General features: G+C 42.1%; 1 protein-coding gene across 5 annotated transcripts in view; it reads left to right on the top strand.

The window, feature by feature from the left end:
* Nucleotides 1–26,220, top strand: part of samd12 (sterile alpha motif domain containing 12) — a 135,030-nt gene that overhangs the window by 54,255 nt on the left and 54,555 nt on the right. For 3 of the 5 annotated variants that reach the window (XM_064983883.1, XM_064983880.1, XM_064983884.1), the window contains exon 5: nucleotides 24,430–25,545. The exons of the other annotated variants lie outside the window; for them this stretch is intronic. In XM_064983883.1, the coding sequence (XP_064839955.1) occupies nucleotides 24,430–24,524 (95 nt within the window). In that variant the 3' untranslated portion in view covers nucleotides 24,525–25,545. Of the gene's footprint in view, nucleotides 1–24,429; nucleotides 25,546–26,220 lie in introns of those variants that run through there. 5 annotated transcript variants of the gene reach the window in all.

Below are 26,220 nucleotides of genomic sequence, written 5' to 3' on the forward strand. Positions count from 1 at the left end.
GTCAGCATGCAAATCAAATCAAAGTTATTTATATAGCCCTTCGTACTTCAGCTGATATGTTAAAGTGCTGTACAGAAACCCAGCCTAAACCCCCAAACGGCAAGCAATGCAGGTGTAGAAGCACGGTGGCTGGGAAAAACTCTGTAGAAAGGCCAAAACCTAGGAGGAAACCTAGAGAGGAACCAGGCTATGAGGGGTGGCCAGTCCTCTTCTGGCTGTGCCGGGTGGAGATTATAACAGAACATGGCCAATATGTTCAAATGTTCATAAATGACCAGCATGGTCAAATAATAATAATCACAGGCAGTAGGTTGAAACTGGAGCAGCAGCACGGCCAGGTGGACTGGGGACAGCAAGGAGTCATCATGCCAGGTAGTCCTGAGGCATGGTCCTAGGGCTCAGGTCCTCCTCCGAGAGAAAGAAAGAGAGAATTAGAGAGAGCATACTTAAATTCACACAGGACACCGGATAAGACAGGAGAAGTATTCCAGATATAACAAACTGACCCTAGCCCCCCAACACAAACTACTGCAGCATAAATACTGGAGGCTGAGACAGGAGGGGTCAGGAGACACTGTGGCCCCATCCGATGATACCCCCGGACAGGGCCAAACAGGAAGGATATAACCCCACCCACTTTGCCAAAGCACAGCCCCCACACCACTAGAGGGATATCTTCAACCACCAACTTACCACCCTGAGACAAGGCCGAGCACGCACATGAGCTTCCCTGAGACGGTTTCTGACAGTTTTTGCAGAAATTCTTCAGTTGTGCAAACCCACAGTTTCATCAGCTGTCTGGGTGGCTGGTCTCAGACCAATTGCACGCTCCCTCATCTTGACATCTGTGGCATTGTGTTGCGTGACGACAACTGCACATTTTAGTGGCATTTTGTCCCCAGCACAAGGTGCACCTGTGTAATGATCATGCTGTTTTATCAGCTTCTTGATATGCCATACCTGTCAGGTGGATGGATTATCTTGGCAAAAGAGAAATGCCCACTAACAGGGAAGTAAAACAAATTACACAAAATTGCACAAAATTTGAAAGATTTGCTTTGTGCAAATGGAACATTTCTGTAATCTTTTATTTCAGTTCATGAAACATGGGACCAACACTTGGGACCAATACCTGTACGTGTTGCATTTTTATTTTTGTTTAGTATAGTACTAAAGTATACAATGTTCATGTTTTTATTCGAGATGTATATGCATACATACAGTACCAGTCAAAAGTTTGGATTTTTGTTTATTTTAATATTTTCTACATTGTATAATAATAGTGAAGACATGAACTATGAAAACACTTGGAATCATGTAGTAACCAAAAAACTGTTAAACAAATCAAAATAAATTTGAAATTCTTCAAAGTAGCCACCCTTTGCCTTGATGACAGCTTTGCACACTCTTGACATTCTCTCAACCAGCTTCACCTGGAATGCTTTTCCAACAGTCTTGAAAGAGTTCCCACATATACTGAGCACTTTTGGGCTGCTTTTCCTTCACTCTGTGGTTCAACTCATCCCAAACCATCTCAATTAGGTTGAGGTTGGGTGATTGTGGAGGCCAGGTCATCTGATGCAGCACTCCATTACTCCCTTTGTTGGTCAAATAGCCTTTACACTGCCTGGAGGTGTGTTGAGTCACTGTGCTGTTGAAAAACAAATGATAGTCCCACCAAGTGCAAACAACATGGGATGGCATATCGCTGCAGAATGCTGTGGTGTGTGCCTTGAATTCTAAATAAATCACTGACCAGCAAAGCACCATCCCACCTCCTCCTCCATACTTCATGGTGGGAACCACATATGCGGAGATCATCTGTTCACCTACTCTGCATCTCACAAAAACACGGTGGTTGGAACCAAAGATCTCAAATTTGGACTCATCAGACCAAAGGACAGATTTACACCAATCAAATGGACATTGCTCGTGTTTCTTGGCCCAAGCAAGTCTTCTTATTATTGGTGCCCTTTAGTAGCGGTTTCTTTGCAGCAATTTGACCATGAAGGCCTGATTCACGCAGTCTCCTCTGAACAGTTGATGTTGATGTTTGTTACTTGAACTCTGAAGCATTTATTTGTGCTGTAATTTCTGAGGCAGGTAACTCTGACCTTATCTTCTGCAGCAGAGATAACTCTGGTTCTTCCTTTCCTGTGGCGGTCTTCATGAGAGCCAGTTTCATCATAGCGATTGATTGTTTTTGCGACTGCACTTGAAGAAACTTTCAAAGCTTTTGAAGTTTTCCGTATTGACTGACCTTCATGTCTTAAAGTAAAGATGGACTGTCATTACTCTTTGCTTGTTTAGCTGTTCTTGCCATAATATGAACTTGGTCTTTTACCAAATAAGGCTATCTTCTGTAAACCACCCCTACCTTGTCACAACTCAACGGATTGCCTCAATGAAAAAAATTCCACAAATTAACTTTTAACAAGGCACACCTGTTAATTTAATTGCATTCCAGGTGACTACATCATGAAGCTGGTTGGGAGAATGCCAAGACTGTGCAAAGCTGTCATCAAGGCAAAGGGTGGCTACTTTGAACCATTTCAAATATAAAATATATTTTGATTTGTTTAACACTTTTTTGTTGTTGTTGGTTACTACATGTGTTATTTCAATGTTTTGATTTCTTCACTATTATTCTGCAATGTAGAAAATAGTAAAAATAAAGAAAAACCCTTGAGTGAGTCGGTCTGTTCATACTTTTGACTTGTACTGAATATTTTTTTCAAACAGTTGTGGGTAGTTCACATTAGGCTGTATTGAATCTCCATAGATTGGAAAGTTAGCGGTTAGTTGTTAAAAAATATTGTCCCCTCTGTATTGAATTTCATGGCCATAAATGATGCATAACTCCAATAGTAACTCTTTATTAGAGGCAAACTTCATTAACATGCCATTGGATGCAAGTGACTGCATTAGTCTTAGGAACTTGAATGACACAGCACAAAGAGTATGATACAAAGTTATCCGTCAAGTGTAGATTGATATAGCAGGAAACACTTTAGTTACTATGTTAGAAGAACAATAACTTTAGTAGCAACAATAACTACATTCTTCAGTCCACTTCACCTATTGTCTTTGCTGTAGGTCATTGGTTAAAACAGTCTCTGCTCTCACTGCATTCTTAAGCAAGAGTGTTTTCTCTAATGAAGAGTCTTTGCACCATAGTCTAAAGTGCAGAGTGTTATTGCTCCAGGCTCCTTAATGAATGAACTCTCCCTGCTCTATGGCCTCATAGGAATGTCATCACTTGGTGATATTTAGTGATAAATAAAATATAGATATTACTCAAACCACCTTCCAGGCCGGATTGAATGGGTATATATGTTTGACACAGAATTAGAAATTAAAATACTAATAATAGTAATTGAATAGGATCTCTAAGGTTAAGTCTTGACTCTGGAGTCTTTAGCGAAATATGTCTTTACTCCGAATGAGTCTTCGGTGGGTAGTGTCTTTCCTTGGAGTCTTTAGTGAATAGAATGTCTTTACTCTGGAGTAAGAGGCTGAACTGAGAGGCCTCATTATCTGAGCTCTGCTTGGCAGGCTGCTGTCTTCTGTGGAGTCACAAGCCATGACAATGCCTCAGTCTCCCCCTTTTCTCCCCCTCTTTCACTCGCTCTCCCTGGAAGGTGTTATTTTTTTTTATTTCCTGTCAGCGAGACCCGATCTGCACCGGAACGTCGGCAAGATATGATTAACGTGAAGAAAAAGGAAAATGCCTTTCTTACCAATAAGACAGAAGCTGAGTGGCATAATATCACTATTTGATGAAGTCTTCAGTTTGGTTACTCATTTTAAACTTGAAACACAAGTTTGCGTTAGGTGGCACTACATATTAGGTACCAATCGTGGCTCATATTTGAAAGGTTAGGTGTCATTATGGAGCAAAGCAACGTGGCCGCATTGTTCGTGAAATTGCCTCGGAGCCCTCGCTCATTAGTCGCTAATGTCTGAAAGCTCGGCTACCCACGGTGAGAGACAATGTAGCTACACAGCCCACATGCTAATAAATGTTATGAAATACAGGAAATAATTATTTCTCTCTTTTGTGAAGGCCCAGACTCCATTAACTCCATTTATTTGCACCGTGTTGAGAGGGGCCTCAGCAATGAAGCTATATCAGCCTCCCCACAGTTGGGAATGAGTGGGAAATGTACCCCAGGTGTTTTGAAACGAGCCTGGAACAAAACACTGTGGCATTTGAAAAGAATAGTTCTACGTTTTGATAACCTCCTGCAACTATTCCCCTCAATATGGAGTAAAGGCTCCCTGCTTAGTTTACCAATTAGAGCCACTGTTCTCCCTCACAAATGCCTCAGACCGAACTGCGAGTGTGCGTTGGCCATTTTCTTTCTTCTTTGGTTTCCCTGCCTACTCGCATAGAGGGAGTTGAAGAATGTCAAGGTTAGCTGCCAAAGCACATTTCATTTGGTTTTATCCAGGGAGAAGCAGGGAATACAAGAATACAACAAAACCTTCTAACCTGCGCTATCTCTCTCAAGTATGTCAGAGCAGTAGGGCAGTGAAGCATGAACAACACGTGCAGATCTGTTAATGAAGCTGAAGGAGAGAGGGCACCGCTGTGGAATTCAAAGATGGAATAACCAGGGCAGGGAGAGGGCATGCAGGTAGAATAACCAGAGGCACTGATGGTACTGTAGTCAAACGTGAGGCTCTCTGCAGCATCACCTTCAACCTTTGAACTTGGTAGAAGCACAGAGATATTTCAAACAGACTCCCTGTCAAGGCAGTGCTACGATTCTGATCTGTTAGCTGATGCTATAGACTCTAGAGGCAAAGGCTTTATTAGTTTCATATCCTACAATGGACCTTTGCAGAGAGCATGGACATTGACTTTATACGAAAATGCGTTCATCAGGAATGGCAAGTGTTGTGAACATATTAGAATATAATTATTACAGATTAACTTTTCAAACTGTTACTCTGCAAATCTATGCACTGAACTTTGCAAAAATAATGACCCGGAAGGTCAATTTTAAAGCCGCAAAAAAGCTTGATCGTTTTTTTGTGTTTTTTTTTATCATCTGGTCATGGCGGTTTTAAGTTTCACCCTATTGAGCCACATTCATCAGTTTACGGTGAAACGAAGAGCGTTAAAAAGGCATCGCCCTGCCCTAGCTGGTTCCACTCAGTCTGTAGACAGCCGTCCCGACCAACACAGGCCACTCAGGAGTCCAGACGCCTGCCCGCCCAGGCAGTCGGGTACATGAAGTCAGCTTCCCAGCATTCACTCATGATCTAGCCAACCTGGATCAATACCGAAGAGGGACGCCTTACTGTTGCACCACCAGCCGAGGCCAGCCATTATATATCCCTGGGCCTTGGCTGCTGGCTCCAACCCTATATGGAGGGTTGCTATAGGACTCTTATTGAGTGGTGAGGAAGAGTAGGAGCTCCACGGACCCTTAGTGTCCTGAAGTCATTTAGCCATTCATTGTAGTCATTGCGATCTGTAGAGTTTTCTTGTCAATTACCTTGTGACATTCCTGGATTACTCATTATATTAACCTCTTGAAACTCCCCATCCCGGATCCGGGATTGTGACTAAGCCTCAGGCTCATTAGCATAACGCAACGTTAACGATTTCTGAAAATCGCAAATAAAATTAAAATAATGCGCCTACTCTCAAGCTTAGCCTTTTCTTAACAACACTGTCATCTCAGATTTTCAAAATATGCTTTTGAACCATAGAAATTGACTAATTTGTGTAAGAGTATGCAAAGCTAGCATAGCATTTTGTGTAGCATGTAGCACGCAACATTTTCACAAAAGCCAGATAACCAAATAAATAAAATCATTTACCTTTGAAGAGCTTCTGATGTTTTCAATGAGGAGACTCCCAGCCACATACCAAATGCGCAGTGTTTCCTGAAAGCGTCTGTGTGTAGGAGAAATCATTCCGTTTTCTACATTGCGCCTGGCTACCGAAACGAACCGAAAATGCAGTCACCTACAACGTGAAACTTTTTCCGGATTAACTACATAATATCGACCGAAACATGGCAAACGTTGTTTGGAATCAATCCTCAAGGTGTTTTTTCACATATCTCTTCATTGACATGCAGTTCTTGGAAGCTTGCGTCTCTCTCTCTGCCCCATGGAAAAATACTGGCAGGTGACTTTTGCGCACCAATTTCGGCGCAGGACACCGGGCGGACACGTGGTAAATGTGGTCTCTTATGGTCAATCTTCCAACGATCTGCCTACAAATACGTCACAATGCTGCAGACACCTTGGGGAAACGACAGAAAGGGCAGACTCATTCCTCTTGCGTTCACAGCCATATAAGGAGATCATGAAAGACAGAGCCTCAAAAATCCTTGTCATTTCCTGGATGCCAAGTCATCTTGGTTTTGCCTGAAGCTCACGTTAAAGGGCACGGACAGAGAAGATATTTGTATTTCTGGACACGTCAGAGTGTTTTCTTTCGAACAGTAGCAATTATATGCATAGTCGAGCATCTTTTTGTGACAAAATATCTTGTTTAAAACGGGAACGTTTTTCTTCCAAAAATGAAATTGCGCCCCTAGAGTTCCAAGAGGTTAATAAAGTCAGATTTGAAACAACATATGATAGTTAGTTGAAAAAATAAAGGTTAAGGATACAAGACTGTCTACATACAGTATCTGGCTTTGTTGGCAAAATCACAACATATCCCAATGAGCCAAGCAGGGAGAGGCTGCCCATTGTCACAGTTCCAAGACCATTCAGAAACTTCCACCTTAACCCTACACCAATGACGCCGGTGGATCTCAAAACTGCACTTGGATCCACGTTAAGTAGCAATGATATCCTTCGCCGCTGTCACCATCATCTCGAACCTGTCATGACTATTCAAGTTCATTTCCAGCAAATGTCTTAGTTACGTGATTATATAACTAGTAAATGAGTTTTGAAGTTGAGGGTGCAGTATTTGAGGGTTTGGCAACGAGGACGAAAACTAGCATAGTTCCGCTAGCTTAGCAGGGGGAAACTAGCTCAGGCCTAGTGCACGTGTGCCAGCTGGGGGCACATGCATAGAAAGTTAATTCAGGAGACCGATTGTAGAATTTATTCTCAAGCCGGAGCGGAGTGCGACAAGTTTGATTAAACACCTCAGACTGAAACTAATAAATCAGATTACTTATATTTAAGGAAAGCAAATCGATATACAATCCCGAAATCAGTTGTAACTGTCAATAGTAAAACAAACCTTTAAAACAATGTTTGAGTGAAGCCTGAATACAGAAATTGAAAGGTGAATTAGCTTTTGGACGCAGTACACTCCTCACAACTATACATCTTTAGAGGTTTTGGTGGGTTTATGTGTTGCCATGGTGACCTTAATGTAGTAGATTGTGTGTCATTGGTCATTTAATGTAGTTTGGAGCATAGCCTGTTTTTCTTGTACTGGTCTTGCTTCTTTTTTTTGTGACTCCGTGTTTAATTCTCTCGCTAGAGTGAGTGGCTCTCTCTTTTATCTCAGCACCTTTTTTAGTAGCTGGTCAATCTTAATCTCAAGGCGTTTGTCTGTATTTGGTGTTTCAGTTAAGATCGATAGAGGTTTATTTACAGGCGTGGAACAGATGGAACGTGTTAGCCCATGTTGCCATAGATGCATATGGATGGCCGTAAAAAGGAGGAAGACGGAGCGAGAGAGCAAGGGCATTTTGAGGGAAATGATGTGTATCAAGGGGGTACATAATTTACTTTTATGTCTATAATGCAAGTCCTGGATCATCATTATTTACTATCTAACTAAATAATAACACAGAATATACACACACACACTTACTAAACTCAGCAACAACAACAAAAACGTCCCTTTTTCAGGACCCTGTCTTTCAAAGATAATTAGTCAAATCCAAATAACTTCACAGATCTTCATTGTAAAGGGTTTAAACACTGTTTCCCATGCTTGTTATGAACCATAAACAATTAATGAACATGCACCTGTGGAACGGTCGTTAAGACTCTAACAGCTTACAGACGGTAGGCAATTAAGGTCACAGTTATGAAAACTTAGGACACTAAAGACGCCTTTCTATTGACTCTGAAAAACACCTAAATAAAGATGCCCAGGGTCCCTGCTCATCTGCGTGAACGTGCCTTAGGCATGCTACAAGGAGGCTTGAGGACTGCAGATGTGGCCAGGGCAATAAATTGCAATGTACGTACTGTGAGGCGCCTAAGACGGCGCTACAAGGAGACAGGATGGACAGCTGATCATCCTCACAGTGGCAGACCACCTGTAAAACCTGCACAGGGTCGGTACATCCGAACATCACACCTGCGGGACATATACAGGATGGCAGCAACAACTGCCCGAGTTACACCAGGATTGCACAATCCCTCCGTTAGTGCTCAGACTGTCCGCAATAGTCTGAGAGAGGTTGGACTGAGGGCTTGTAGGCCTGTTGTAAGGCAGGTCCTCACCAGACATCACCGGCAACAATATTGCCTATGGGCACAAACCCACCGTCGATGGACCAGACAGGACTGGCAAAAAGTGCTCTTCACTAACGAGTCGCGGTTTTGCCTCACCGGGGTGATGGTGGGATTCGTCAAAGGATTGAGCGTTACACCGAGGCCTTGTACTCTGGAGCGGCATCGAGGTGGAGGGTCCGTCATAGTCTGGGGCGGTGTGCCACAGCATCATCGAACTGAGCTTGTTGTCATTGCAGGCAATCTCAACGCTGTGTGTTACAGGGAAGACATCCTCCCTCATGTGTTCTGTCATGGCCAACGAAGAGCCCAAATCTCAATCCCATTGAGCATGTCTGGGACCTGTTGGATCGGAGGGTGAGGGCTAAGGCCATTCCCCTCAGAAATGTCCAGAAACTTGCAGGTGCCTTGGTGGAAGAGTGGGGTTACATATCACAGCAAGAACTGGCAAATCTGGTGCAGTTCACGAGGAGATGTTCAGGGACACATTATTCCATTTCTGTTCGTCACATGTCTGTGGAACTTGTTCTGTTTATGTCTGTTGTTGAATCTTGTTATGCTCATACAAATATTTACACAAATAAATGCAGTTGACAGTGAGGACTTTTTTTGTTGTTGCTGAGTTTACATGAGGCAAAGTTCCCTAGCGGGCTGACACAATATGGCATTTTATCCAACGACATAGAGAGCAAAAAATACACTTATTGTCGATACATTCTATAACTCTTCTCCCATTTAATCATATATTTTGCAGACAAACCACCACAAGTTTCGAGTAAGAAATCATGAATGTATTTACGTATGATTGTCTTTGTCCGTCGTGTAATCCTGAACAGAACTACAAAGTTCACGCTTCCATTAGCTCCTGAAGCTGCTTATTCGAAGATTAGCCAGCCGTGCCGATCGGAGGGATGGGAGTAGTGTATGGGGATTTGATACTCATTGTAAGATAGGATGGTTTGAAGAGTTTGAGATGTTTGACTCAGGACAACTAATCAGCTATACCAGTGATCATCTGAGACGGGAGTTTGCCGCCTCTTCCTCCTCGTGTTAATTATTCAGGATTCAGGATTCAGACCACTATGGGCATAAGCTGCAGCTCTTTGTCACTCTGGTCTAAAGGAATGTCGTTTTTTCTTCACCTTGTGTTGAGGTTCAAAGTTTAAATCATTTCAAACATGTAGCATTCCTGTTCTAATGTTAATTTCGTTACCAAGGCTTTTTATGCACTCTTGGTCAAAAGGGGCGTTCCGTCATTCTGACAAGCTCTCTGACCTCACCCAGGGAGTGGCTACTTACTTGTACAAAGTATTATCAAAAACAATTATCTTATTAGAGAACTAAAATCCATCACATTCATATCTTAACAAAAATACTTTCCGGATTTTTCATATATGTACAACATATTGGATGGAAACTTGACGGATGAAGGGGATATACTTCTCAAGTTAACAGTATTTCTGTTATACTAATTTTGTACAATTATTGTTCCATTATTCACATTTGATCAAGTTAGAGTTTCGACAGGAACACTGGCTGAAACTTAAGGCATTCCTTTGGTTGATACTAAAGGGGAGAAAGCCTCCTTCTACTTAAATTTACGACCGGATGTGTTTGTGTCAAAACCTCCACGCCAGTACCTTCCTCCACTCTGCGGGTGAGAAAAGGTCTGGTTATTGTCAGCCATTGCCAAACTGATCTGACTCATTGTCGTCCTCACAGGTCAGTCATGGCACCAGTCTGAATACAGTACATACAGTATAGGTAACCTATTCACCACTAGGAATAATGTCACTGAGTTAGTCATGATGACTTGGACAATTCAAATTACACTTGTAATAAGCATTTACACTACCGGTCAAACATTTTAGAACAAATACTCATTCAAGGGTTTTCATTTTTACTATTTTCTACATTGTAGAATAATAGTGAAGACATCAACTATGGAATCATGTAGTTACCAAAAAAGGTTTGAACAAATCAAAATATATTTGATATTCTTCAAATAGCCACCCTTTGCCTTGATGACAGCTTTGCGCACTCTTGGCATTTTCTCAACCAGCTTCACCTGGAATGCTTTTCCAACCGTCTTGAAGGATTTCCCACATATGCTGAGCACTTGTTGGCTGCTTTTCTGTCACTGCGGTCCGAATCATTTTCTACATTTCCACAATGTAGAAAATATTAAAAATAAAGAAAAAAACCTTGAATGACAAGGTATTCTAAAGCTTTTGGCCTGTAGTGTAGATGCTTGAAGTTGTTAGACATAAACACCTTTACTGTGGATACCGAATCAGGAATCTTTTTTCTTCTTCTTTTTTTAAATTTTACCTCTTTCTTTCCCCAATTTCGTGGTATCCAATTGTTGTAGTAGCTACTATATTGTCTCATCGCTACAACTCCCGTACGGGCTCGGGAGAGACGAAGGTTGAAAGTCATGCGTCCTCCGATACACAACCCAACCAGCCGTACTGTTTCTTAACAGAGCGTGCATCCAACCCGGAAGCCAGCAGCACCAATGTGTCGGAGGGTACACCATGCACCTGGCAACCTTGGTTAGCGCGCACTGCGCCCGGCCCGCCACAGCAGTCACTGGTGCGCGATGAGACAAGGACATCCCTACCGACCAAGCCCTCCCTAACCCGGATGACGCTAGGCCAATTGTGCGTCGCCCCACGGACCTCCCGGTCGTGGCCGGTTATGACAGAGCCTGGGCGCGAACCCAGGGACTCTGATGGCACAGTCAAACAGTCTCACCGAAGCTCATGCTCATCATCCTCACCAGGGTCTTGACCTGACTGCAGTTTGGCGTCGTAACCGACTTTAGTGGGCAAATTCTCACTTTCGATGGCCATTGGCATGCTGGAGAAGTGTGCTCTTCATGGATGAATCCCGGTTTCAACTGTACCGGGCAGATGAGAGAAAGCATTTATAGTGTTGTATGTGCGAGTGGTATGCCACGTTGTGAACAGAGTTCCCCATGGTGGCATTATGATATGGGCAGGCATAAGTTATGGACAACAAACACAATTTGCATTTTATTGATGGAAATTTGAATGCACAAATAACGTGATGAGATCCTGAGGCCCATTGTCGTGCTATTCATCTGCCGCCATCACCTCATGTTTCAGCATGATAATGCGCTGCCCCATGTCGCAAGGATCTCTACACAGTTCCTGGAAGCTAAATACAGTTGAAGTCGGAAGTTTACATACACTTAGGTTGGAGTCATTAGAACTTGTTTTTCAACCACTCCAGAAATTTCTTGTTAACAAACTATAGTTTTGGCAAGTCCGTTAGGACATCTACTTTGTGCATGACGCAAGTAATTTTTCCAATAATTGTTTACAGACAAATTATTTCACTGTATCACAATTCCAGTGGGTCAGAAGTCTACATACACTAAGTTGACTGTGCCTTTAAACAGTTTGGAAAATTCCAGAAAATAATGTCATGGCTTTAGAAGCTTCTGATATCATTTGAGTCAATTGGAGGTGTACCTGTGGATGTATTTCAAGGCCTACCATCAAACTCCGTGACTCTTTCTTTGACATCATGGGAAAATCAAAATAAATCAGCCAAGACCTCAGAAAGAAAATTGTAGACCTCCACAAGTCTGGTTCATCCTTGGGAGCAATTTCCAAACGCCTGAAGGTCCCAAGTTCATCTGTACAAACAATAGTACGCAAGTATGTACACCATGGGATCACGCAGCCGTCATTCTGCTCAGGAAGGAGACGCGTTCTGTCTCTTAGAGATGAACGTACTTTGCTGTGAAAAGTGCAAATCAATCCCAGAACAACAGCAAAGGACCTTGTGAAGGTGCTGGAGAAAACAGGTACAAAAGTATCTATATCCACATTAAAACAAGTCCTATATTGACATAACCTGAAAGGCCGCTCAGCAAGGAAGAAGCCACTGCTCCAAAACCGCCATAAAAAAAGCCAGACTACGGTTTGCAACTGCACATGGGGACAAAGATCGTACTTTTTGGAGAAATATCCTCTGGTCTGTTGAAACAAAAATAGAGCTGTTTGGCCATAATTACCATTGTTATGTTTGGAGGAAAAAGGGGGAGGCTTGCAAGTCAAAGAACACCATCCCAACTGTGAAGCATGGGGGTGGAAGCATCATGTTGTGTGGGTGCTTTGCTGCAGGAGGGACTGGTGCACTTCACAAAGTAGATGGCATCATGAGGAAGTAAAATTATGTATTTTAATTATGAAGCAACATCTCATCTCAAGTTAAAGCTTGGTTGCAAATGGACAATGATCCCAAGCATTACTTCCAAAGGTGTGTCAAAATGGCTTAAGGACAAAGTCAAGGCATTGGAGTGGCCATCACAAAGCCCTGACCTCAATCCTATAGAAAATGTGTGGGCAGAACTGAAAAAGCATGTGCGGGCAAGGAGGCCTACAAACCTGACTGAATTACACCAGCACTGTCAGGAGGAACGGACCAAAATTCACCCAACTTATTGTGGGAAGCTTGTGGAAGGCTACCCGCAACGTTTGACCCAAGTTCAACAATTTAAATGCAATGCTACCAAATACTAATTGAGTGTATATAAACTTTGACCCACTGAGAATGTGATGAAAGAATAAATAATTATCTCTACTATTATTCTGACATTTAACATTCTTAAAATAAAGTGGTGATCCTAACTGACATAAGACAGGGAATTTTTACTAAGATTAAATGTCAGGAATTGTGAAAAATGTAGTTTAAATGTATTTGGCTAAGGTGTATGTAAACTTCCGACTTCAACTGTATGTCCCAGTTTTCCATGGCCTGCGTACACACCAGACATGTCACCCATTGAGCAGTTTGGATGCTCTGGATCAACGTGTACAGCAGCGTGTTCCAGTTCCTACCAATATCCAGCAGCTTCGCACAGCCATTGAAGAGGAGTGGGACAACATTCCACAGGCCACAATCAACAGCCTGATCAACTCTATGTGAAGGATGTGTCCAGCTGCATGAGGCAAATTATTGTCACACCAGATACTGACTGGCTTTCTGGTCCACACCCCTACTTTTTTTGTAAGGTATCAGGGACTAACCAACGCATATCTGTATTCCCAGTCATATGAAATCCATAGATTAGAGCCTAATGAATTGATTTCAATTGACTGATTTCCTTATGAACTGTAAAATCTTTGAACTTGTTGCATGTTGCGTATATAAACCCTGGATTACTGATGCTACAGTATGTAATTTCCAATGAGAGGCTTTGAAGCCACTGGTCGGCCATATTGGCATTCCACAGAAGAAGCAGTCCTACCATAGGAATGAAGGGTATTCTGCAGTGTTTTTATTAAATGTTAAGGACAGAATTACATGTGGTTTTTTGTTGTTGTTGTAATGGGGGACAGTAACGTTAGAACCTTAAAGTATAAATAAATAAAAAATGTTTAGCTCACATACTATAATTTAGAAATGTTAATTAGGGTGTCTGTAATAGAATAAACATGGAAAAAAACAAATGTAGACATTAATAAATGCATTTCTATAGCTTCCAAAATATATTTTACAATGGTGGTGGAGAGCCAAGATGGAGGCACGGTGGCATCCAAAACAGCTCCCGTTCTTCCACAATAAATAACATTTTGGTGTTTTGTTGGTGGTGGAAACCGCTGTCACAGAATTTCCTCATCTGGTGACCGAGATGTTATATAGTTTACATCGTTTTCAAGCTCATCAAACCATAACGTCACCTGTGGATGGGGGCATTGTCATCCTATCGTGGTATAGCCATTGTAGCAAAAATAATGTCCTGCCCAGCATTTGTATACATGACCCTATGTCTGATGGGATGTTAATTGCTTCATTAACTCAGGAACCACCCCTGTGTGGAAGCACCTGCTTTCAATATACTTTTCTATTCCTCATTTACTCAAGTGTTTCATTTATTTTGGAAGATACTTGCATCTTGTGGTGGCCAAAGCTCTTTTAGTTTTACAGCTACCTCCGAGAGATATCCAGGTATTTGGGTATCAGTCAGAAATGTGTTGATCCCAACTTAGTTTCAACAGCCTACCAACATACCAGCCTCCTATGGTTCTCAACTGGTTTTGTCTCTGGACCCAAATTGGACCAGGTTGTCTCAGTCACAACCCAATATTTGCATTGTGAACAAGTATCGCCAAAGTACAATATGGAAAAACGATATTTAAAAATGTGGGTTGAGAATCGCCGCCCTAGCATGTATTGCCGTTTGATAAGATTTGGCCTCTCGTGGTTTACTGAATGAAAAGTGCAGAGAAGTGCCTTGTATCTTTATAACTGAGACTAAATGAATTCACAAGGCTTGGAGCTTCAGAGAACTTCTAACTTTCATTTTAATGACTTTATAAATATATACAGGCAAGGTTTGCCAGGAGGGTGAAATATAAATGAGGCTTTTATTTGTAAGTTATATTTATCTTGATTCATTTTTCCTCTCTGCGTCTATCTTGTTTGTGTGTGTGTGTGCGTGTACGTGCGTGAGTGCACGCACACCTGTGTTCGTTAGTTTGCTTGCTCGTTTGATACGACATCCCTGACTATACCCCTGTAATGCTACTTCATATTTCAGTTTGTGTGTGTCAGATGTCGTCGTCTGTGCGCCGTCAAGCATCCGGATCAGCACAAGCGAACCGCCGTGCACGTTGTCGGAGCCGCCGCAGGCTTAACTTGCCCTCTATTAAAGATGTACGGTCTTCAAAGAGGGAGTTATTAAACCCCAGGGCCTCACTTTGTGACGCTCTGTTTGTAGCATTGTACTGAGTTTAAAGGAGGTTCATTGAAAGGTCTTTTAGCCATTCCGGTTGATTGATCTCACTCTGGCCCCTTTGATATGCAAGCTAAGAATGCCAGTCTTCTCACTCGCTCTCGCTCGCTCGGACCTCTCGCTCTGTCGGCCTTCTTTCTGTCTGCCCTCTTTCTCTCGCCCCTTTGGCCCTGCTCGTGCCAGGCGCCATGTTTGAGGGACACTCCTGATTTTAATTATATCCTTTGATTATCTTCCAAACTGAACTCCTCATCTTGAGAGAGAGAGAGAGAGAGAGAGATTTGTGTCCAGCCAACGCTGAGATGTGTCCCCACTGAGATATTCTCTCATATACGCATGGGATTTTACAAGAAGAAATGTTTGTCTTTGAGTGTCTTATTGGGGGGATGGTTGAAGATGGGCTGCAGAGTTAGCTGAGAGGGGTTAGCCTAGCCTAAGCTAGCACCTGACTGTAGTGGTACCAGTACACAGATGTTAACATGCTGTAGATTCATAGTCATGACATGACATTAATGGGTTGGAAATTTCCAGACATATAATCTAGCTGTAAACATGTGCAACAATTTCTTCTGTTTTATGACCAGCAGTGCCTGTCATGGTGGATGTGATTTGTTGCCATGGGATGGCAGCCATTTTGAAATCCACGTTGTCCAATGTCTTAATCACATGTAATGGGGGTCACTCTTAAAGCCCGCACAGACTGTACGATTTTAACTGTTTTATGCCACGATTTTGACTTCCCCAGACAACATGTTAACATCGTGGGCATATTCTTAGGCCGTAAACGATTGTCGGACATCTTGGCTTGTTCAGGGTGACAGGTTCTAGGTCTGATTTTTAAGCACCACTACTTGCGGTCGTAGGCTCCGACAAAGTTCCGGCAGTGTCAAATGTTTTGACCAATAGGAACACGATTATTGCATTGCAAGAAGAACAATTTCCCTAATCTGGTTTAGCCTACATTACACATCTGAAATCAGGCTACCTGATAGGATTTTGATAAATGCACAGAATTGCCAATCAAAATAAACGTTCTAACACAGTGACCATGTCAATTTTGGGAAGCCTATTTGATTCGGAGTTTGGACATATACAGATTTTTTCCGAACTCACTACATTCATGCATAAGCATAGAGAGAGGAATGCTCTACTGGTGCTGGCACATGTGCAGATCAAATACAAACTTAGAGTCTCCCCATTATATGGTGTGTGTGGTCCTCCCACTACGACTCGGGAAACCATGCAGTTTTTTAGGCTACAGATGATGAACTTCACAGGGTTTTGAAAGTGCATGTTATGAGCATGATTCTCCTCCTTTCCAATAAATATTGAGGGTCTTATTCCGGTGACATGATGATCGATGCTTGACTGCTGTTTGAAAAATACAAATATTCTAGCTCATAATAATCTCAGGTAGATTCAGTCCCGTGTGCCTCAGTTGGTAAAGAATGACGCTTGCAGGGTTGTGGGTTCAATTCCCAAGGGGGGCCAGTATGAAAATGTATGCACTCACTATAATACTGTAAGTCACTCTGAATAAGAGCATCTGCTAAATGACTAAAATGTAAATGTAAAATGTAGCCTGCCTGTACAGCCTTCCCGCACTGTATCGGTGAGTTGTTGGCTAGAGTGCTGATGACAAGACCAGAGTAAGCACATTTGCTATTTAAAACAACTGTTTTTCTGACAAAACTATCTGTATAATTGAAAAATGCGATGGGAACACATTGACCTTTAGATTTTTATTCAGTACATGAACACTAAAGCAAAACAGGGCCCACAAAATGAAATATGTCATCACGCACTGATTTTCCTCCACAACAAGTCCATTTGGTGGAAACACACCACTGGAGGGAAAATACGTATTTTCTTGATGCCGATTTGAGAATATTCAAATGAAAATCTGTCGCCAATGGAATGGGAACCGAGTTACTGAAATTCACTGTCGGGGCCCAAGTCTAACAGAACACACGCTTTTAATGTGTCTCCATCTAATCATACATAATCAATTAAAGATAAATTGCAGAAAGGCAGAGCGGAAGTGGAGAAAGTCAAAGTTGCAAATCCATTATGATATTCTGAGGGAGCAACTTGGCATATATAACAAGGAAATTAGAAATGCCAGATGGGCTCAGTTTTCTAACGTGATTACTATTAATCAGAATAATTTGAGAGTGCTCTTCTCGACCATTGACGGCCTGATAAATCCTACCCCCGCAAACCTATGTGAACTTCCACAAAAAATAACCAACAATAGGCCAGTTGTCAGTCAAGCGAGACCTGATGAGAAGTTTGATATGTGCCCTAGCCTACCACGCAAACGCACTATGGATCTATTTTCCCTGGTTGACCGACATGATCAGGAAAGTGATATCACAACTTAAGCCTTCAACCGGCCTTCTCGATCCTATCCCCACCACCTTCAAAACAGTTTTTGAATTACATATCTGAAGAGGTGCAAGCTATTGTTAATCACTCCCTGTTCACAGGCCCTTTCCCCACTGCACTAAAAACTGCTATGGTGAAATCCCTTTCTGAAGAAAAGTAATCTAGTTTCTTCAGCTCTTAGCAATTTTCGGCCAATCTCCGACCTTCCACTCTTAAACAACATTCTTGAGAAATTGGTTTTCAAACAGCAAAATATTTTTTTTTAAGAGCCAACACAGACACCAAACAGCTCTCTGTCCTTGTAATCTTGGATTTAAGTGCTGTATTTGGTTTAGGACCTATTTAAACAGTCAAAAGTGTGTCACCCTTGGTGAACATAGTGCAGAGAAAATACATGCCACGTGGCGTTCCACAAGGTTCGATTTTGGGTCTGGTGCTTTTCAGTTTATACAGGGCATTCGGAAAGTATTCTGTAGTGATGCCTCAAGCACTGAGATGCAGTGCCTTAGACCGCTGCACCACACGGGAGCCCTATGCAGAGAGGGGGGGACTAAAGTATGTTGCTCCACTTTAATTAGAATTCCTCTTTAGCCCTCTGTTCTTTATAATAGTTCAATTTATTGTCATTTGTTCCGCTCCTGGCAATGAGCCCCTCTTCATCTCTCTTTCCCTATTCCTCCCTTCTCGTCCTCTACCCCGATCCATCCATCCCATTGGCTCCGTAGCGTTTGGCTCGTAGAAAATGAGGAATGATTACATGACATACTTTTTAGTGTCCCTACTATAAAACTGGCGCGAGAGAAACCCATAATGGGGTGGAATGAGTCAGGTTGGCCGTCGTGCCAGCCGTTTTCTTTGGCTCGACAGCCGGTAACAGAGCACACTCGGGGCATATATGACACAAACTTACCCACTGATATTAATGGGGGAGATAATATTTCTCATTGCGCACACTTTAAGTCTTAATCGAGAAATGTAAGGAGGGCTCATGTTTCTCATCGATGTGCTTCAGTCCTGGGCCTTATTATTTACCATTAGTCAACTGTAACTATTCTCAGAAACCTGCGGTTTCTTTTCCCAAGTCATGTTTGTCTGTTAACAAGTTGTACACCGTTCAGTTTTCCTCCGCCAGTCTTATATCTGTCCTACTCTGTCAATCTGTTTACAAGGTCGGTAGTAGTGCCAGGCCAGTCTGTCCCATCTAGATGGACATCTCACTTCTGTGTTTAGGCCCACAGATAGCGCTGAGGTTAGCTAACCAGACTGTTACCAAGCTCAGAGAGCCAACTTCAGTCACGGCTACTATAGCTAGATTCGTATCAACAGGTATCTAACTCCTAGGTGTGAGTCGTGCCCCTGTTCTGCTCAGATCAGAGAGTTGGTCTTCTTTGTTATGTATTGTACGGGCTCTCGCAAAGGGACTATGTCCCCGGCGATCATGTTTCCCTGTTGCAATAGATCTATGTTTCTGTAATTAATGAATGCGAGTCAAGGAGAGGGTAGTGGACTAAGTTATTCGATCATTAAAAGGTTATTTTAAGGTACCAGGTACAGTCGGTGTATTGTAATTCAAACTTTATAAATCGGTGTCATTAAGCACCAAACGGACTGAAACAGTTAGGGACTACCTGAACCTGTCCAATAGGAAATGCTAGCTTTCTGGTGGAAAACGTTTTGCTACGGTATGCACTAGTAATGAATACAACCCTGATCTAAGACCTGCAGTAGAGAGAGAGTAAATTGGCCTCTTTTGCAATCACAACGATGTTAATAGACGGAAACGTCAGATATTTACTTCTAAGTTCATTGTGAGCTGTTTGTTTTTTAGAGAACACATACTTTAACTGTCTCCGTTAGAGACAGAAAGTCTATACTGGTGTAGCTTATCTCTCTGTGTAATCTATCTATGTAATAGACTACATTTTATGCCTGAGTTGAGCTGCGTTACATTCTGGCCTCGACAGAGATGTATTAACTTGCAGGTCGACAAATGACCTCTTTGAAATGTTCTGGACCTGAAGAGAGGGGGGATTCCTTCAGCTCATCCACACCAGCTGCATACGTTTACTCGGAGTAGCAGTGGACGTGTGCACCCTGACTTATTCATCACCTCCAGATTTGCAGGGGAGTCATGAAAGAAAGTACTTCAACTCCCTCCTCATCTCCCAAGAACATTTTTCATCCCCCTGAAAAGAACATGAGATGTCTGGGGGTTTTTTTGTGTGTGTTTTTTTTTCCTCCCGCTTCCGCATTCCACAGCGAAACTGCGTTTTTTTTCCCCCCCTCCTCCCTCCCTCCCTCCATCTCTCTCTCGTTCTCTCTCTGTCTCTCTCTCTCTCTCTCGGCTACTCCAGTACTTTTGAACTTTTTTACTCTTAATCCCATTGCCTAAAAATATGCCTGCGACGTCTGAAGCCCAGCCAGTCCAGGAGAAACTCTGGTGTCTGCGGAAGAGGGAATTAGAGTACTGCTCTCCAGCCAAGTGGAAATGAACAGAGGAATGGAGAGAGTGAGGAGGGAAAAGATTTCAGGCTGTACCAGCACTCTCTCCAGCCTCTCTCTCATGCTTAATGCCATTTATAGTTGACATTAAGGTATCCCTCATTTTTGCTATCCCAGAATTGCAGAGATTCGCCTTATGTGTTGTGCTATTCTAGATCATATCTTGAGCTTAGTGCACAGACATTGAGAGTGAAATGCATGACTATTGTTTTCCTGGTGGCGGACAGATTGACGAGGGGGAGCAGTGGAGGAGAAAGGAGAGGGACGGTAAGATGGAGAAATAGACACAGAGGTGGAGAGGGAGACAAAAGAGAGGAGGCAGAGAACGAGAAAAGAGGATGAGGGCGGGAGACAGACTGCTTAAGCGGCAGAGACTCGGGGGAAATACCCGAGCAATATCCCAACCAACCAGCCTCTGCCACCCTGCCCCACACAATTACAATATATCTGACAGAGATATTGAGCGCGGATCCCTTGGCATTTCTGTTGATGCACCGGCCGTCAAGAGGCAAGAGTTTTATATAAAATTACCAAAAAAATGGAATTAATACAGTCTTATTGAAAAGAGGAGGCCCAGGCCAGCCAGGGAAAATAACAATGCGAGTTTCTGTCTCCAGAGTCCTCTCTTCCTCAGATAGCAGGTGGAGGTTTGGCCGGACCATGTTGTTCAGTTAGGTTCATTACTCATTGTGCGAGAATAGAAATGGAGATTGCTTGGGGGCTGCTACCTTGATATTAGGTAGAATAGAATAAATAGAAAATAAATCTCTGGATACTGCAAGAAAAGCAAGGGGTTGACTGAAGCACTAGTCACTTCTTATCCTCTCTTCTTATCCTCTTTTGGAAGACCATTTTCCCCCATCACGCCACCTTAGACGAGCACTTCGGTGAACTTTGAGACCTAATGTAGAGCTGTCCATTTTAGAAGAGACAAGCTTAGGGTAGGAGGCAATCAACCTGTCAGGCACAGTCAGGAGACTATGGCCAGGCATTCAACTACTGTACTGCTCTGTCTGAGGGATAGCATCTTCCCCTTTGTTTTTTTTACTGAAGACAGTGAAATTCTGTCTGTCAGAATTTGGGAGGTGCAGGGGACTGGTCAAGGGATGTATCAATTTTAAAAGGTTTCTGGCACTAGCTTTTTTTTGAAAGGTCTATTTTTATTTACATTTTGTACGATTGTTTTTTTTTAGACAATAGACCTAGACAAAAGACAATAGACAACTTAACATTTCAGACATGGGTCCACTAAACTAGGCATGACGTTGGCTGGGACTTGATGCCCAACCTTAAACTTAAAGAAAAAAGACAAACACTAGCTCAGACATTCATACATTTCAAAAAACATTGAATGACCTCAAACTTTCCCAAACCTACATGTTCCCACAGTATCAATACCCATCTTGTTTGTTCTCATAAGATTTGTATTAAAAATGTTTCATCCTATGGATATTTCAAGGGTTTGTAATACTTTATGCCGTTATGGCTTCAAATTGTGCTATTTATATCTGTAGCCCACATTTTACATTTTTTTAATTTTCAATAATAATTAATTTGATTAATCCACTTAACGATCTAGGACCATATGATTTCCAGTTTAAGTAAACATTTTTCAAAATGATTGAGAAAATAATGTTCCAGCCCATTGGGTATCTCATTGCAACCTCATGCCATGTCTTGAAATATGCCAATAAACGGATTCAAAGTAAACGTACATTACAAAACTTCTGACAGTCAACTTTCTAACTCCGCTGATACATTTTTGACATTATAGCATAGGTCTTGGTCCCAAAAAGGTATATTTTGTGATGTTCTACCTTTTTGCAAAGGATATTGCGGCAAGGTGTGCGTCGGCTTATCCATATAGCCCTACATGGAATCGGTGAATGCAGGATTGTACCAAACCTGTTTAATGATGTATATTACATGTTGTATTTACCAATTTTCAAAGAATATGTCAGTCCATTCTTACATTCACCCTGTGTCAGTCCATTCTCACCTTCACCCTGTGTCATTTGCCCTTTTAAACATTGTTTTTTTTCAAATACTGTTGCTTTTCAAGTCAACGCAACGCTTTGAAAACAAATCTTACTCTGAACCATAAATGACCTTTATCTCGTGACATTGCTCTGGATTTAATCAATTTACCATGGGCTCCTGTCATTATCTGCCCAATTGCAGATTGTTTTTTTAGGTTAGGTTGTACACTACTGCTAGAGACTATACTGTATATGTTGAATACTGCTATGGTATACTACTACTACTACTACTACTACAATTGGTGAGCCCAGGGGGATGAATATCCACATCTAAATCTTATTTGTGCTTATTGGGGTTAAGGTGATCACCAAGTCCAGGGGAGAGATCAATCTATCTCTTTCTCTCACACACACACACACACACACACACACAGCCCTCAACCTTCTCAGATCTCCCTTCCCGCGCTTGACAAAACCTGTCATAACAATAAAAAATGCAGGATGTCCGACTATTTTATGAAGTCTGGAAATGAAAATGAAATGGGTCCATAAATCACATGGAATGTTTAAGTGTTTCCCATGTTTAATTTAGGAACGAGAGAGCGAGACTAAGGCGCTGACTCCACTGCCACCAGTGCGGATGACTACATAGACCTAGATTTTTGAAACTAGTATGTAGCCTCCATGTATAACGGAGCCTTATAACGCTAAGTGCACAGTTACCACCTTCGAGAACTCAAACTAATACATGATACAGATGTAGGATCTTAATTTGACCAGTTTCCCACAGCAGGAAAATAATCATGCAGCAACAGGAAATGTGAATTATTGGATTATAATTCTTTGACCTTTTTTTAGGGATTGATGATACATTTTTAGTTAGGGCAAATCAAGTCTGCAATTTTAAAGTGGAAATGACAAACTCTAGAAGCCTTTTTAACCATTGAATATACTAGAAGTTAGCATTTCTTGCTGTGCAGGAAAATTCCTACAACAACATGGTGATCAAATAAGATCCTACATCTGTAAATGCTTTAGCATACAACGCAATACTAATATACGATCTAGGTATAGACATATTATACAGGCAGAATGAATTATAGATGGGTGTAGACATAGTATTTATTCACAATGTTTAAGAGAGCGATATATTTACGCTGTTCAAAATGATTGGTTTAAGTCCAATTAGGTTAAATGGAATCGATGCGAGAGAGACAAATAGAGTGCATATTTCATCGGAGTAGATCCAGTGTGTACACTTATTTTAGATGATATGCGTATAGTAACAGTGTACTGAATTAATTGATAGGTCCTTCCATCTCTCTCTCTCACACACACACACACACACACACACACACAAAGAGAGCAGCTGGATACGGAGGGGAATTATCATGGGACGTGGTGTGAGGGTGTTGCTGATTTTGTATAAGGCCTACATTAGGGAGCCCTTTGATCCACAGTGCTCCCTTTGCCCTACAAAAACACAATTAAAATTGTGCGTGTGAAGGAACATCACGTTATTAACACCATTCTGACATCGCTTAAATGATGAATATGTTTTGCTTTGAGGGGATAGATGGGGACGTACCCCCTGCGCCCCCCTACCTCAGGTGTGTGTGTGTGTGTGCGTGTGTGTGCGTGTGTGTGTGTGTGTGCGTGGTGTGTGTGTGTGTGTGTGTGTGTGTGTGTGTGTGTGTGTGTGCGTGTGTGTGTGTGTGTGTGTGTGTGTGTGTGTGTGTGTGTGTGTGTGTGTGTGTGTGTGTGTGTGTGTGTGTGTGTGTGTGTGTGTGTGTGTGTGTGTGTGTGTGTGTGTGTGTGTGTGTGTGTGTGTGTGTGTGTGTGTGCGTGGTGGTGTGTGTGTGTGTGTGTGTGTGTGTGTGTGTGTGTGTGTGTGTGTGTGTGTGTGTGTGTGTGTGTGTTTGCGTGTGTGTGTGTGTGTGTGCATTAGGAATACACAATTCATCTAATTCACATAGAAATCGCAACAGTTACGTGCAATATCCACATCGCAATTGATATCCGTCTTGCAATATTTTAAAACGCCACTCAGCCGCGTGTAACATCCGTTTCTATAGTTTACTCTGTTTTGGTCGTCTGTCCCGCTCTCCTCTTAAGGCTTTCTCACGCACAAAAAGCCTCGCTCCGTCACTCAAGCAGCACAGTTCCTCCTCCCCGCTGTTAGATTTATTATACGTTTGCATGCTGTTCTGTTAGGTCATGCAGTCAACACATTGTTCCAAACAAGAACGATGCTGCTTTCCACTTTGCTTCTTAGTGCCTTCAGAAAGTGTTCACATCCCTTGACTTTTTCCTCATTTTATTGTGTTACAGCCTTGGGAGAGAGAGAAAGAGGGGGAGACGGAGGAGTTTTCGGGGCTAGTGACTCCACAGAGGACAGGAGCCTGCTGAGCAGAGAGCTCAGATAATGAGGCCTCTTAGTTCAGCCTCTTACTCCAGAGTAAATGCATTCTATTCACTATAGACTCCAAGGAAAGACACTACCCCCCGAAGACTCCTTTTGCAGTGCCTTCAGAAAGAATTCACACCCCTTGACTTTTTCCAAATCTTGTTGCTTTAGACTGAATTTTAAATGGTTTAAACTTAGATATTTTGTCATTGGCCTACACACAATACCCCATTATGTCAAAATGGAATTATGTTTTTTCTAAATGTTTACAAAATAAAAAATGGAAAGCTGAAATGTCTTAAGTCAGTAAGTATTCAACCCCTTTGTTGTGGCAAGCCTAAATAAGTGCTTAAGTTGCATGGACTTTCTCTGACCGATGACATGACATACAGCCCTCTGTGTGCAATAATAATGTTTAACATTATTTCTGAATGACTACCTCATCTCTGTACCCCACACATACAATTATCTGTAAGGTCCCTCAGTCGAGCAGTGGATTTGCAGTGAATTTCAAGATTCGACCACAAAGACCAGGGAGGTTTTCCAATTCCTCGCAAAGGGTACCGATTGGTAGGAGAAAAAATATCCTTTTGAGCATGGTGAAGTTATTAATTACACTTTGGATGGGGTATCACCCAGTCACTACAAAGATACAGGTGTCCTTCCTAACTTAGTTGACGGAGAGGAAGGAAACCGCTCAGGGATTTCACCGTGAGGCCAATTATGACTTTAAAATAAAATTGAATGGCTGTGATGGGAGAAAACTGAGGATGGATCAACAACATTGTAGTTCCTCCACAATACTAACCTAAATGACAGAGTGAGAAGGAAGCCTGTACAAATGTAAAAACTATTGCAAAGCATTTATTCCTGTTTGCAATAAGAATCATGTGCAAAGCTCTTAGACCCAGAAAGACACACCACTGTAATCGCTGCCAAAAGAGATTCTGACATGTATTGACACCGCGGTGAGAATGCTTATGCAAATGGTATATTTCTGTATTTTATTTTCAATAAATGTGCAAAAATGTCTAAACGTTTTCACTTTGTCATTATGGAGTATTGTGTGTAGATGGGTGAGGAAAAATATCTATTTAATCCATTTTAAATTCAGGCTGGAACATCAAAATGTGGAATAAATCAAGGGGTATGAAGGCACTGTATATCATTCTATTTCTAAAATTTCAACACTTCACCCAAGTCTTTTTTTTAAATTCCCTGTCGTGCAGCCCTAGTGTGCGTGCATACGTTTATGCATGCGTGTGTAAGGGGGTGTGGGCTGGGCCTCAGAGAGAGAAACTCTGCAGAAGGAGTGTGGAGCTGCCGCCTAGCACAGTGTGTGTAGAAGTCCTGTTAACCTTCATTAGCCTCCTCCAGTAGAGAGAGATTAGCAGAATACAAATGCCATTTTCTCAGGTCTCTATTGAATAGCCTTATCCTCTCCACAGAACTGCTGACGAATGACCTGCAGAGAAATATGATTTGGGGGGGGAAGCAGGTGTTTATAGAATGCTAAGCACCTCTGCTTTAATATATTATATGCAAACTATTGATGATAGGAATACATGAAAGTTATTTGGCAGGTTTATTAGAGAGCATTTTTGTGGTGTGTGGTGGCTGATAGAGAGGTGGCTGTTGGGAGTGTTTGACCTTGAAGAAGTAAGGTCTTGGACTCTTACATATTTGATCTGTTTGACGTGCCATGCCATGTATTC

Source organism: Oncorhynchus masou, chromosome 13, assembly GCF_036934945.1.
Source record: "Oncorhynchus masou masou isolate Uvic2021 chromosome 13, UVic_Omas_1.1, whole genome shotgun sequence".
Lineage (NCBI taxonomy): Eukaryota > Metazoa > Chordata > Actinopteri > Salmoniformes > Salmonidae > Oncorhynchus > Oncorhynchus masou.